The sequence below is a fragment of the Guillardia theta genome (genome assembly GCF_000315625.1).
Source record: "Guillardia theta CCMP2712 unplaced genomic scaffold GUITHscaffold_25, whole genome shotgun sequence".
NCBI classification, from domain to species: domain Eukaryota; class Cryptophyceae; order Pyrenomonadales; family Geminigeraceae; genus Guillardia; species Guillardia theta.
In genome coordinates this window covers 449,338-463,771 of record NW_005434649.1, presented here as the reverse complement: position 1 = coordinate 463,771, position 14,434 = coordinate 449,338, and the positions used below count along the sequence as shown (strand labels likewise).

General features: G+C 56.4%; 1 protein-coding gene across 1 annotated transcript; it reads left to right on the top strand.

The window, feature by feature from the left end:
• Window positions 1–12,679: 12,679 nt before the first annotated feature.
• Window positions 12,680–13,339, top strand: GUITHDRAFT_50616 (hypothetical protein; the record flags this gene model as incomplete). Its single annotated transcript, XM_005834550.1, has 2 exons — window positions 12,680–12,805; window positions 13,100–13,339. Coding segments are annotated over 2 exons (366 nt in total), but the record flags the coding sequence as incomplete, so codon positions are not given.
• Between the last annotated feature and the right edge of the window lie 1,095 nt (window positions 13,340–14,434).

The window sequence follows — 14,434 nt, the reverse complement described above, 5'->3', positions numbered from 1 at the left end:
CCCCAGCGGCAACACCAGGATCTTGCTCTCCTATGTGAGCATAACGAATGTCTCAGCCGTTGCAAACGAGCACCCCGCATACTACGAGGTCAAGGCTCCCCCAGGCACGAGCTACCCGGACGTCTCTGGCGAGGGTTACTTTGCGGTTCCCTACGGCATGGATTCTGCCTGTGCCCCTGGCTGGCTGCTGAGCGACAATCCTATCGGGAAGTCGTATGCTGGTGGAGGGTTCGGCGTCTACATTGACAAGAACCAGCTGGTGCGACCTGTGGCCAAACAGGACGTCACGCTCGTTTCTCAGACTCAGTTGACTGACGGTTGGCACATACTCACTGTGAGTATGAACCTTGAGATCCCCAACAAGTTCTATCGGCTGTACGTCGACAACAGCCTTGACAAGGGCTTCGATTACGACGAGGCTTTCCTAAGTTCTTCCGAGGTGATCAGTCAGGACCAAGACGTCAGCAACCCGGTCCTCCCCTTGGCTCTGGGATCCAGGAGCACTGGCTTCTCCGATGCGGACAAGGCCTACTTTCACGGGGACTTGGGTGAGATCGTTATGTACAAGGAGGCCTTGAGCGAGCAGAATCGGGACAGGGTGTTCCGTGCCCTCTGCATCCGATGGCGTCCGTCCCTCTGCAGCCCCCCCGGGTTTGGGGGCAACTTTACCTTCACTTGGATCAACTTTGCCAGGATGAGCATTGTCAAGGACGTCAGCCAAGTGCCCGTTGCTTCCGTCTCCCGCACAGGGGGGAGCGATGGATACGCCTCCTTCTACCTGGAGCTGAGGAACACCTCAGCATCAGACGCTTGCTGTACCCTGACGAGGCTGAAACTTGAATGGGCTCATGGCGACACTGCAGCAAAGGAGCTGACGTGGCCGGACCTTGATTTCATCACGAGGTCGATGGGGGTCAGGGAACTTTCGCGATCCCTTATAGTGAACTTGAGAGAGTTGTGGACAGATTCCATCGTTCACACTGAGCAGACTGTCATCCAGGTTCAGAACGACGTCCCGTACATCGACCAGGTCCAGCCCAGCGTCTCTACCACTCAGGGCGGGGTCACCATCACCATCGTCGGCGGCAACTTCGGAGACAGCGACACATACGGCTTGAAGCTCCCCTTCACTCAGCCCTCGCACGTGGAGGTTCGCATTGGAGGAACGGTGTGCGACTCTCCTCGTTGGATCTCGGACTCGAGCATCGTGACCTCGTCACCTAAGGGGGGTCATACTGAGTTCTCCAAGACTGTGGAAGTACACATCGACGTCGGCTGTCCTTTCTATGAGAACCACTTCTTCGGCTGCAAGAGGACCAAGTCTGTCGCCAACGCAAGCTTTCAGTATCACAGCCCGGTAATCCAGAGCATCATCCCAGTAGACGACGTCGGGCTGCCAACAACACCGGTCATCACCGTCATCGGCTCCAACTTTGGCTTCTCCCCGACCAACACCAGCATCACTGTCGGCAGCACAGCCTGTGCGGAGAGCACTTGGTACTCCGACACTTCCTGCATCTGCAACGCTCGCAAGGGCAGTGGCAGCTTGCTGCCTGTCAGCGTCTTGCTCGAGGACAAGACAACAGGCACCTTGCCCTCCTCCTTCTCCTACCGCCCTCAGATGGTGATCGAGCGGGTTCGGTACGCCAACTCTCCGACCACAGGCTCCGTCAACATCACCATCTTCGGTACTCAGTTCTCCGTGATCAACCTGAACCCTAAGGTTCAGGTCGGGTCCACCGAGTGTATCACCTCCGATTGGATCTCCTTCACCTCTCTAGCCTGCAGGGTCTCAGGAGGGATCGGGGTGGGGCTGTCAGTAACAGTAGGAAACGACGTCTCAGACGATGTTGTGCTTGCGAACGTGTTTTCGTACAATCAGCCCATCATAACAGCCATCGTTCCCGTCCATGGTCCCATCGTAGGCCAGAACGTGACGATCTACGGAGCAAATCTGGCAGAGAACACGGACTCGATCGTCGAGGAGTTTGCTAGCCATGGGGAAGAGTTTGCTGGGCTCGACTGGGTGGTGGAGGGTCGTAGATACGTGGTTCCCGCCGACTGGTTCACGTTTGATGAGCCGCGAATCGACTCGATCGCTCCGAACTTCGGGCCCACGTCGGGAGACTTCAACACGACGATCAAGGGCCAGAACTTCGGTTCAGAGAGTTGGATGAACCTGACGGTCAAGGTGGGGAGCAGCCGCTGCTCGACTCTTGTATGGACTAGCGATTCTTCCATCATGTGCAATATGGCTGCAGGGACGGGAACCGAGCGCAAGATAGTCATCGCAAGGAACAAGCACGTCGGGACTTCAGAAGTCGCCTTCAGCTACTCTGCGCCTGTTGTCTCAGCTGTCAATCCCACCAACATCCCGCGAATGACGTCCCACCTTGTCCTCACTGTGTCTGGGTCAAACTTCGGCAGGGATACCGACGACGATCTCGTCGCAAGTGTTGGGAACTCGCCCTGCACCGTTGAGGACCGGACTGACACTCGCTTCCACTGCAGGGTACAGGCTCTGACTCTGACTCAGTTTGACATATCCGTTGAAGTGACCGGGCAAGTCGTCAACAACAGCTTGACGACTTTCTCTTTCGACCAGCCGAAAATCTTGTCGCTGAGCTCGTACGCTGGACCCAAGTCGGGCAACTACCCGGTTCTCATCAACGGCATCAACTATGACGTGAGCCCCCCTCAAAACTTGTCGCTGTCCATCGGCAACACTACCTGTATGAGTTCAGGGTGGGTGTCAGACTCTTCGCTGGCCTGCCGCAGCCCGGCAACCAGCTCCATCCAAGAGGGTTTTGTCTCGGTGTCTATCGGGACTTTTGACCTCAAGAGCTCTAGAGCTTTCTGGTTCCTCGAAAGACCTGAGCTCACTGGAATCAAGGCGGAGAACAAGACCACTTGCACAGACAAACTCGTCAACGTGACCCTCTCCGGCAGAAACTTTGGAGAGCGTGAGGAGCATTTGAAGAACATTCTGATCGGACTTCATCCTTGCAGCAACCAGACGTGGATGTCTCCCTCTAAGCTCTCGTGCCTCGTTCGTCCAGGTCTCGGCAGGTGGGTAGATGTCTACGTCGAGACCTACGGCGGCAACGCGACGCTTTCACGAGCATACGACTTTGAATGTGCGCCCAACATCACCAACGTCCACCCATCGCCAATTGCAGCGAAGGGAGATCAGAACGTGACCGTCACGGGAGTCAATCTCAGGCCCGGCGATGACACGTTCTCGCTCCGGATCGGACAGACTTCCTGCCTGTCAAGCCTCTGGACCTCAGAGACGTCCATGCTCTGCACGTCCCCCGAAGGCTTCGGGCGAGGCCTCAAGGTGATCGCAGAGATCAACAGGCTGACGTTCGAGAGCGTCGCGTCTTTGGACTACTCGTACCCCTGCCTCTCTTCCAGCCCCCAGGCGTCCACCCCAATCCGCACCGATGGAGGCGAGAATCTGATTTTCCACGGGACAAACTTGTTAGCCCTGCGACACGTATCTTTCGAGATATTCGTAGGACCGTTCCAATGCGAGGATGCGAAGGTGATTGCAGACTCCACCTTGTCCTGCAACACAACTCGAGGGTTCGGGCACGACCTTGAAGTCAAGCTGATAGTAGGCGGTCAGGACACATGGCAGTACTGCCACGATGCCGTCAACAAGATCTACTTCTCCTATTCCTTGCCAATCATCTCCGGGGTAGAACCCCAGCAGGGGCCGAGCTCAGGTTTCTCGACGGTTTCAATCACGGGCAGCGACTTTGGAAGTTCCAGCATCGTGAATTTGACGGCATTCATAGGTAACACCGCCTGCCAACAGTCCAGCTGGATCTCGAGTACCTCCATCACCTGCACTACAGCAGCTGGGGCCGGTCTCAACCAGAGAGTGATGGTTGATTTCTCTGGGACCAGCGCCGAGGTCGAGGATGCGTACAACTACTCCTCCCCCACCTGCCGGGTCGCAATGAAGCTGGCTGGGACTCAGACGCCGTCCTACTTCTTGATCGACGACAGGAACGCGTCGAGCCTCGTTCTCTGCGAGAGGCTGCAAGAGATGAGCGTGGTCAGGGTGCTGGGGCTCAAGAACCATACTCCCATCGCCTGGTTGAGCACCCAAGTGGTATCGAACTACCTTGAGACAACCTTGTCTCACGTCGGCGAGCAGCTGGTCGTCTACATCAAATCCTGGCAGTCCTACGTCGGAGATGCCGCGTTCTCGCCTCCTTCCGACGTCGCGCGGCCAACACTGACGGTCGACGGGACCGTTCGCTTCAATGGGGTGAACGAAATCCTCCAGAGCAACCTTGAGAGGAAGGGGCCTCGGTTCACTGCCTTCGTCGCCTTCCGCGCGGACTGGAGCAGCCGGGACGGCTGGTGCCCTCGGGACTTCGGGGTGGGAGGAACGGCGTGCGCTCCCGGGTGGCTGCTGAGTGACAACAGCGTTACGAACTCTGAGACACCGGCCGGGTTTGGGATTTTCATCGGGTCAGAGCGATACATTCAGGCTGTGGTTGGCAACTACTCCGGGTTCTACTCGGTGGACAGGCTGGATCTCAACGACGAGATGCATGTGATCTCAGTGGAGCTGACGGAGACCAATGTCAGGCTCTGGTTAGACGGGCGCGAGCAGCCGAGTGTCGACAGCTCGTTCTTGCACCGCATGCCGCTGTCATCGACGATCAACGTGACCCTGGGGGGTCGAGGGACCCACGTGGTGGATGCTCAACTGCACCCTGAGGCCCGAGACTACTTCCATGGCGACATAGCGGAGGTTGTTCTGATCGATGACTTACTGTCGGAACAGGAGCGCAAGGTGGTGCAGAGGTCCCTGGTCGCACGTTGGATGCTACATAGCAACGCATTGGGCGCGTCGTTGGACCTCTCAGTCCCTTCGCAACCTGTCGAGGGAGACAACATCCTGATCTCGATCCTCAGGAATGAGGGGACGGACGGATTTATCTCCGGCACGTACACGATTTCCTATGAAGCCACCGTGATCCACGGCGAGTTCCACTGGTACCATGGCGAGTCAGAGCCGTTCGTGATCTTCGACGGGGTCATCCTAGACCATGTCTACACAGCTGGAGACATCCTGGTCAACGTCAACCTGACAGTCCTGGAGAACGAGTACCTAGTGAGGAAAAAGTTTGTCAGCAAGGCCTTCTCCATCAAGAACGTCGACTCGAGGATTTCCCAGCTGACCCCGGCCAATGGCCCAGCAACGGGGGGGACGCTCATCACCATTGGGGGGATGAATCTCAAATGCGCCTCGGGGTCAGGAGCTTGCAATGCCCAGAGGAACTACACAGTTCTCCTTGGAGGCAGGGAGTGTACAGATCTATACTGGTTCTCCGAGCACGCCCTGACCTGCAAGACTCCTCCTGGGTTCGGGCGAGACGTCAAGTCGCAGTTCTACGTCAACTCAGCTTGGACGGAAGTTGTCCCGTGGTTCAGCTACGACGAGCCAGTCTTCTCCTCCCTCCACGTCAGCGAGTTCCGTCTCAACCTCACAGGTGAGAACTTCGGGTCCAGCGCTGCCTGGAGCCATGTCGCCATCGTCGGCTCAACGGTCGCCGAGACCACCCGATGGGTCTCAGACTCTGCCCTTGAGGTCCTAGTCAGCCCCGGCATCGGCAAGGGGCACCCGGTGCTCCTCGGCATAGCCCAGAGTTCGTTCAACACCAACTTCTCCTACTCCTACTTGAACCCTCAAGTTTCCAACCTGGCCCCATCCTACCAGAATGGAACTCTCCCCTACGTGGCTGTCCATGGCAAGTACTTTGGAGCCGCAGACTACTCTGCAAGAGCCTTCGTTGGACCGTCTGCCTGCTCCTTAAGCGTCTGGACCTCGGACTCTTCGCTGAGCTGCCATGTGCCTGCCGGGGTGGGATCAAATTGTCTGTCGGTCAAGGTGGGAGAGGACGAGTCAATTTGCACCCACAACTTCACGTACCTTGCTCCTCCTGTCATTCATAGTGTCAACGTCTCTTGGAATGTGTCCTCCCTGGAGTTTGACAACCTGACCGTCCCAGCTGTCGGGTTGCTGGTAGTGAACGGTCAGAACTTCGGCTTCTCGGAGACGGAGGTCCGCGTGCAAGTCGGGGAAACTCAGTCTGCTCGGGCTGTTTGGACGTCGGACTCGTCTATCCTGGCGTACATCCCACCTGGGGTGGGAGCGAACCTGACTGTGACTACCTTTGTCTACCTGCAGTCGGCTACATCCGAGAAAACTTTCAGCTACCTGCCTCCTGAGATCAACTACCTCAGCCCGAAGGCTGACCCACGCAACCAGTCCTCAAGCACCATCTTCGGTCGGTGGTTTGGGTACAGCGACTACTCGGCAACGGCCTCCATAGAAGGGCAGCCGATCCAGACATTCTGGATATCAGATTCAGCGATGGCGGCGCACATTCCTGCTAGACAGGGTCCCTTCCATGCTAAGAGCAGCGTTCGTGTTGATGTCGCGCAGCTGACTGGCAGCTTCGTCGGTCAGGTTTACCGGCTGCCGTCGATCGAGTCCGTTCAGGCCCATGCAGAGTGCAACGAGACATTGGAGATTGCTCGATCTACAGTCGTCGACATCGTTGGATCGTACTTTGAGCCAGGGATCGAAGCGTTCGTTGGCTCGACACGTTGCATCTCAACAACGTTCGTCTCAGACACATCAATCTTCTGCAAGGTAACACCTGGAACAGGAAAGTCCGTGAAGGTTGAGATCAACATCGAAGATCACAACTCTAGTCTGACCCATTCCTTCACCTATGAAACCCCCTACGTATTCGGTCTGGATCCTAATCATGGACCCGCAAGGGGAAATTTCTCTGTGAACCTTCTAGGAGATTACTTTGCAGAGTCAGACACGGCTGAGACAGGAGGATTGAAGTATAGCATCGGCGAAACTGTCTGCTCACCTTTGACCTGGATCTCAACTACGAGCATCTCCTGTACAGTCGGTGCTGGGATAGGCAAACACCATGAGCTGACCTTGGCTCTCAACTCCTCTGGCCTGAACGCCTCCTGCTACCGACCAGTCTTCTTCTCCTACGACGCCCCTCTGGTCCGTCGCTTGCAGCCTGTCTACGGGTCGGTGGAAGGTTACAAATTTGTTACCTTCATCGGGAGCAACTTCGGTGTTGACGACCTTCATCAACTGTCGGCGACCATCGGCGGTACCTCATGCTTGCAAGTGCAGTGGCAGTCTGATTCTTCCATCGCATGCCAGACGGCACCAGGAGGAGGAAGGGAATTACAAGTGTCGGTTACCGTTGCAGGCCTGTCCACCATCCCTTCCTTAGTGAACTACACCTATCTCGAGTTGCCCCACGTCTCCTCCATCCAGCCGCCCCGCCTCGACCTTGTCGATCAGAGTCAGATCACCATCGTTGGCAACCACTTCGCACAGGAGGGATTCATCCCATCGGTCAACATCGGCAGTCAGAGCTGTGCAGTCCTCCAAGCCGAGCGGACGAGCATCATCTGCGAGCCGCCCGCTGTCCTCAACAACGGTCCTTGGACAGTGACGGTGCATCTAGATGATCGCACGTCTGACGCTTTGGTAGTGCAGCAACAGATCCCAACCATCGACTCCGTTCTGTGCACAGTCGTGAACCAGGGGCAGAAGACGGAAATCACTCTTTATGGGAGGAACTTCGGCACCGGAGGGCTCTCGTTCTCTACAGTCTACATCAACGAGGAGAGTTGCCCTACCGTCATCTGGATATCCGACAACATGATCAAGTGCATCGTCTCCAAGATCGTGATGAGGAAGTCGTCGGTACAGCTGCGCTACTATGACGAGTTTGGAGATGTAATGTTCTTCGAGCCTCTGGTGCAGGCAATCAGCTTGTCCAACAAGGGTTCGGTCTCTCAACTGCTCTCCCTCGATGAGTTCACTGGCTCAACTCACGAGCTGCGCAAGATCGCTCCTGTGTGCATGTCCCATGGGAACATCGCGGCAGATCCGCTGGGAGGAAGACTGTTCTGCATGATGCAGGACTTTGAGCGGCATCCTGACTTGCTTACGATCTCCTTGAACATGTCGTTTGCAACGTCAACTGTCTCCTTAGCCATTAGCTCTCGCGTCTCCAACGACCTGCAGGACCTGCGCAACGTCACAGTCACAAACTTAGAGTTTGACGTGGTCTCAAGCCGCTTGTTCGCCATGGCCATCCCCCGCCTTTGTGACAAGTCATTTTTCATCTCCATCAACGTCACTGACGGAACTGTCGCCGTCCTGGCGTCTGTCCGGGGCGTGCCGGTCCCCAACCTCCGAGCTCTCGACCCTGTACACAAAGTGTACTACGGGCTGATAGAGGATGGAACGGACCAGGTGTTCTTCGCGGCGAGCACGGGTAACAAGGTGGGATCGGTTTGTGAGATGGCAGGAGGAGCATGTCAGATCGTTTCCCCTGGACAATCCGCTTGTACAACCTTCACCAGGAGCAGCGAGCTTCTGCTGGAGCAGGACGCGAAGGTGCTGTGTAGGAACCTGAGCTCTTACTGCGACTACTACGAGTGGAACGGGATCCTGCAAACCTTCGAGATGAATCAGCTGAATGGAACCGACGCTTGCAACGGGCCCAAGATCGTGTACGCGAATCGATGGCAAGGGATATCAGCGATGACGTTTGACCTGACAAGGGATGCCTTGCTGATCGTAAGAGAGGACGTGCTGGGCCGAGATAGAGTCAGGAAGCAAGACAACCTTGCGATCCTGCTCCTGGACGTTTCCTTTCTCTTCACCTCCACAGCAAACTTCGTTGCTACTGATCAGAATGTGTTAGGTCAGTGCCTCCGACTCAGTGAGTCTCAGATGTCGCCGTCTGATTGGGCCGTCGACTACACCCGCACCATCACAACCTTCAGCGCAAGGGAAGTGTCGAGTGACTCGTACTCCTTCCTGTTCAGCAGCCATCTCTTCCTCTTCAAGGAACTCGGGACGATGCGGGCAGTCGCCTACGAAGAGAACTTCAAGAGCTTCGAGTTCCAGATCGAGGACCTTGGATTCCAGGCGATTATCCCCCTTGACGACCTAAACCTCCTCCTCACTCCCTCCGTCAAGAATGTCATCCCTCCCTGCCTCAGCCCCAACGGAACCACCACCGTCACAGTCTTCGGCAAGAATTTCGGCTTCGCCGACACGTCGCCCAGGATTTCCATCGACGGAAGGGAATGTTTACATTCCAAATGGATATCCAACGAGCAACTGGTGTGTGAATATGCGCCTGCAAAGGATTCAGGCAGTATTCTTACCTGCGCGAATATGAAGATCGATTTCACTCACTACGACATTCCTGTTTACTTCCACAACCTGAGGTACTCCCTTAACGGAGCATCTTCCCTCTGTCAGCAGTGCATGTCAGGGGCAGCTTCCGACCAACCCATCGAGATCTACACGTGGGAGAACAGCGGGAGGGTCGACGTCAAGCTGGCACCGGCTCAGTGTGGGGTCATAGCTGGAGAAGGCCAATTCAGTCTCAACGTCTCTGAGGCAGTTGGAAACTTGGACCTGTTGATCTATGACAGCGTCAGAATCTTTTCTGACAACTGCAGTCTGACGTTCTCCTTGCACTCCCTACAGAACGGTCGGATCGAGTTTGCTGCTCCTGTCATCGGAACTACCCTCATCATCTACGCGTCTCCCATCAACAACCCTCCAACCCTCCTTCCGGCTCAAACCGAGCTCTCCCTCTGCGAGACTCTTCCGGTCGAGACTTCACTCACCCACTCTGTGCCTTTCGCAGTTCACAATGGCGGCCCCGACGAGAGCTCGCAGCAGCTGACAGTCACTTTGACGCATTCAGACGTGGGGGCGCAGGCCCTGGAGAATGTGCAGTACACTATGAACAGCTCTGCTCTCCTCGTTACCTTCAGAGTCAAACCTGGCTTTGCGGGCACGGCGTCAATTTCTGTGGGCGTGCAAGACGACGGTGGACTTGGGAGCGGTTTGCCCTTTACCCCTCCAGCCTGCCCTGAGAACGAGCGGTATGTCGACTTCCCTTCTCCTTGCAACTGGGACAGAGCAAACGCAAGCACGATCTTGATCCACGTGGCCAAGTACAACGCGCAGCCGACGTTCGCGTTCAACCAGCAGGCTCGCTTCAGGGCTGAGGACCTCACGGGTAAAGTGACGAGCGCAGACTCGTCCGGTCACCTTGAGATGCCCGAGGGCCTGGGGATTGTGTTGGTGGAGGACTGGCTGGTGAACGTGTCGCAAGGGTCTCCTGACGAGGCTTCACAGATGCTTTCGTTTGCGGTGGTTCCTCTCTCTTACGCTCCGGCTGAATCAGGGCTGGAGGTGCCTCCTGTGCTGCTCGCGAACAGAAGCTTGCAGCTGGTGACTAAAGCCCGCATCGACAGCCTGACGGCAACCTCTCAGTTCGTGATCATGCTGACTGACAGCGGAGATGCTCATTGCGGAATCAACCAGAAGAACAGAACTATAACGGTCACCGTCAACTCCGTCAACCGCCCTCCTCTCTTCTCTCTGGACCCTGCTTACAGCAGCGTGGTCCGCAAGGAGGATGAGTGCGGATCGGCCAACCCCTGTAGGATCGAGTCGTTTGTGACCAACGTTTCATCGGGGGCGAACGAGTTCTGGCAGACAGTGACGTTCCACGTCGAAGTTGAGAGCTCCGTCATATTCCGATGCTCAAACACCACCATGTTCGATAGCATCGAGGTCGACAACACGAGACGGGCCAGTCCTTACCTCGACCGCAACGGCACCTTGTTCTTTGCCATCCGTCCAGGCTGCAGCGGGAGGGCCGGCATCAAAATTTTGCTCTTCGATACCGGGGGCACCGAAAACAGGGCAAGGAATGTGTCGATGCCGGCGTATTTCAACCTGACGATTAGCACAACCCTGTATGCACCAGAGTTCAGCATCGCCTGTGACCAGTCTTACCCTTACGCATGTATGTATGAGCAGGGTGTCCCGGTCGCCGACAAGACTTGTCTCAACTCGACGGAAACGGTGTTACAAAACTTCATCTCTCAGTATTCCAGCCAAAACCTGGAGAGCTTGCAGACGTTCTCATTCAGCGTGCTGGTCACAAACCTTCCGACGGAGGCGTTCGACGTTTACCCCCACATCGACCTCGCCAACAAGTCCCTGGCGTTCCGCATGCACAGGGAGTACCAAGGGATCATCGCGATGGTTGTGGTCTTGCAGGATGGGAGCTTGCTGCAGTCAAACTCCTCCTTCCTCACCAGGTGTGTCGAGATACCCAAACCGATCTCGTTCCAGGTCCAAGAGCAAATCTCCATCTCCGAGCACCAGACTTCCTACGGGCCGTCTCCCTTCGTGACGCAGATCGTGTCTGAAGGCCGCGTCCCTCCCGGGAGCTTCAAGGTGGAGCAGGTTGAAAGTTTCCCCCCGGGTCTGATCACTAGCGGGCCTTCCGTCAATTGCTCCGAGGTTCCCTGTCTTACTGGCTTCCTGCGCTTCGACTCCGCTCCCTTCCGGTTCGGAAGTGCGAAGTTCAGTATCTCCTTCTATGACTTGCAACAGAACCTGCGGTCGCCTGTCTTGTTCTTCACCATCAAAGTACAACCGTTCAACAATCAGCCTTCCTTTGCTTCCAACGAGACCCTGGACGTAAACGAGAATTCTTGGTGCATCGAGATCGAGGCCGGTGTCTGCGACACCAGTTTCCTGTTCAGCGAGTACCGGCTGCTGCACCTTCGAAGGAGGTTCGCTCACAACATCTCAATCGGCGATCCCTACGAGGTAATGCCGTACCACACAACCGTCGATGGCGGCATCAACATCAGCACCAACAGCAACTGTCCGGCCGGCCCTTGTTGCTTCCAGAGAGTCACGTTCGTCGTCCAAGATGCAGATTCCTCTGCTTCTTCAGCTCTGTTCCTGTCGCGCCCGCAGGTCTTTCCCGACGGGACGCTGCAATTCGCCCTCAAGGAGGATGTGTACGGGCAAGCGACCTTCTACGTCTCTCTGAAGGACGAGGGCGCTTGCTCGTCCAACTCAAGTTACCTCCTCGACCTGGCGCCGACCCTTCCGCCCAAGGCCTCGGAGCAGAGGGTTTTCACTATCGTTGTACACCCTGTGAATCGCCAGCCCTCCTTCCAAGTCAAGACTCGAAGGCTCTCCGTCATCCCGTACAGTCTGCCCCGATACATCCCCAACTTCTTCTTCAACATCTCTACGGGACCTCCGAGCGAGGGCTATCAAACTTATTCCTTCCACATCTTCGTGGATGAACTTTTCTCCCCCCTGTTCTCTCCCCCCGGCCTGCCTTCATACAGGTACAGCAACAACAGCCTACTGTTCTCCGCGTGCATGAAAGCGCCGAACCGCACAGTTGTCTTCAACGCTACCGCCACGATGAAGGACTCGGGAGGCAGGAACCTGACGCAGCTTCGTGACCTCCTGCTCTTCTACCCCATGGACGAGCTTTCTGTAGAGCTGGAGTACACATTCTTGAGCTCGGAGCATGTGGAGACGTCTCAGTTGCAGTCATGGAGACAGCAACAGAACGCGTCTCTCTCGCGTAGAATGGGACATGCCATGGTTGAGTTTCTGGAACATGTCTGGATCCTCGGAGGGTACGAGATCAACTCTCCCCTGGGCGACTCTTACCAGTCCGACGTCTGGCAGTCGACTCCTTGCCCGGTCAACTCCACAGCCTCTTGCCTGCGATTCCAGCTAGTCACTGGGCAGGCTGGCTGGATGCCCCGACACTCGCATGCGGTCACCGTCTTCAAGGAGAGGCTGTGGCTGATGGGAGGATTCTCAGAGGAAGGGCACTCGCTCAACGACGTCTGGAGCAGCTCCGACGGGGTTGTGTGGCGCCAGGTGTCGACGAGCGCTGCCTGGGGCCGGAGGTTCTCCTTCGGTCTGGTGTCAACAGCATGGTACGAGGGGGGCGAGTGGCACTTCAGGATGGTGCTGGCCGGTGGCGCGTCCTACCGAGGGCTGGCAAAGCTCAGGTACAACGACGTGTGGACAACGGAGGATGGGGATAGCTGGACCCTCGCAAGCTCAGCAGCTCCTTGGAGTCCCAGGCACAGTCATGGCATGGTAGCCAGCGCGCTCCTCGGCGCTTGTCCGCAGATCTGGTTGATGGGCGGGGAGGGTGACGACTTGTACAACGATGTCTGGCTCAGCACCAACGGCTCAGCCTGGCAGCTGGTCACCGGCAACGCTCCTTGGGCGAGGAGGAGAGGTTTTAGCCTCCTCGCCTTCCAGGACTCGCTGCTTGTCATAGCAGGACACGCGCAGAAAGAGTTTGAGGGAGGTACGGATGGCTTCTTGCAGAGCGACATCTGGCAGTCCAAGGACGGGGCTGACTGGGTTGAGGCAGCCGCTCTTGCTCCGTTCCCTGCTCGAGCATACTTCGGAAGCACGACAGTCATGGGGCAGAGGATCGTGTTGTATGGAGGCAGGGGAGAGCTCGACATTCTCGACGACGTGTGGGTGTTGGCGCACAGCGGTTAGGAGGAGTATCGACCATGCTCTGATTAGTCCATCGATCGATATTCGGGTGTTCTCTGCCTAGAAATCCAAACCTTTTTATTCATAACAGGCATTGAGTAAATTCATTGAAAAATTCGTATGTACATTTCTTGGTCTCTCTCATCCGTAGCATGTATGGTCGCAACGCACCGAAACCGCATCGACTTTGACCTCAGTTACAATCTCCGAAGCCTTCCTGAAGCATCGTAATATTCTTTTTTGTTCAACACCATGGAGATAGCTGCTTGCAAACACAACAACTGTTTCTTTCGCGACGGTCCAGCACAGTCCAAGGCTCTTTTCGGCAGGGAATCGTAGTCTTTCGTACTGAAACCTTTGGATCCGTACAGCAAGTATACCCGTGTGTGTACTACCCCACCCTCTAAGTTTTGCACGTCTTCTGATACGACTGCTTGGAGCCAAGTGCTGACCCACCCACGGTCAAAAGGCTTTCAATTACTGAGCCTGCCTCAGTAGACGATACCTCAGGTAGGCAGCAGCTGCCGCAAGGGCTTGAATCGGAAAGCCGGAGCCTCCGGCCGGGCCGGCTACGACCCTCACGGCCGGGCACGGTTTCACGGCGATGTCACTCATCATGAGTCATCATGGCATGGCCGGGCATGGCTGAGCCTGCCATTGTCAGGCTCAGCAGTGACTCACCGTCGCACCGCAGTCGGACTCGGAACGGAGGGCGGCCGCGGCGGCATGTACGGCACAAAGTCAGCATCACGGGTGACCGGAGGCTCCGGTATTCATAAAAAAAGCTCTCTTTATGCACTGAGTCACGAAATGCAGCGTTTTAGCAACGATGACAGTCAGCTACGGTATAAAATGAAGCCTGTTTTTATGATGGCATGAACAGTCGGATGATGATCATCGGATTTACCGTCACGGACGGCTGATCGTCGCTGGCAGGAGGGGCCCCCCGGCCGGCCGCGGGGGCTGGTCAAGCCT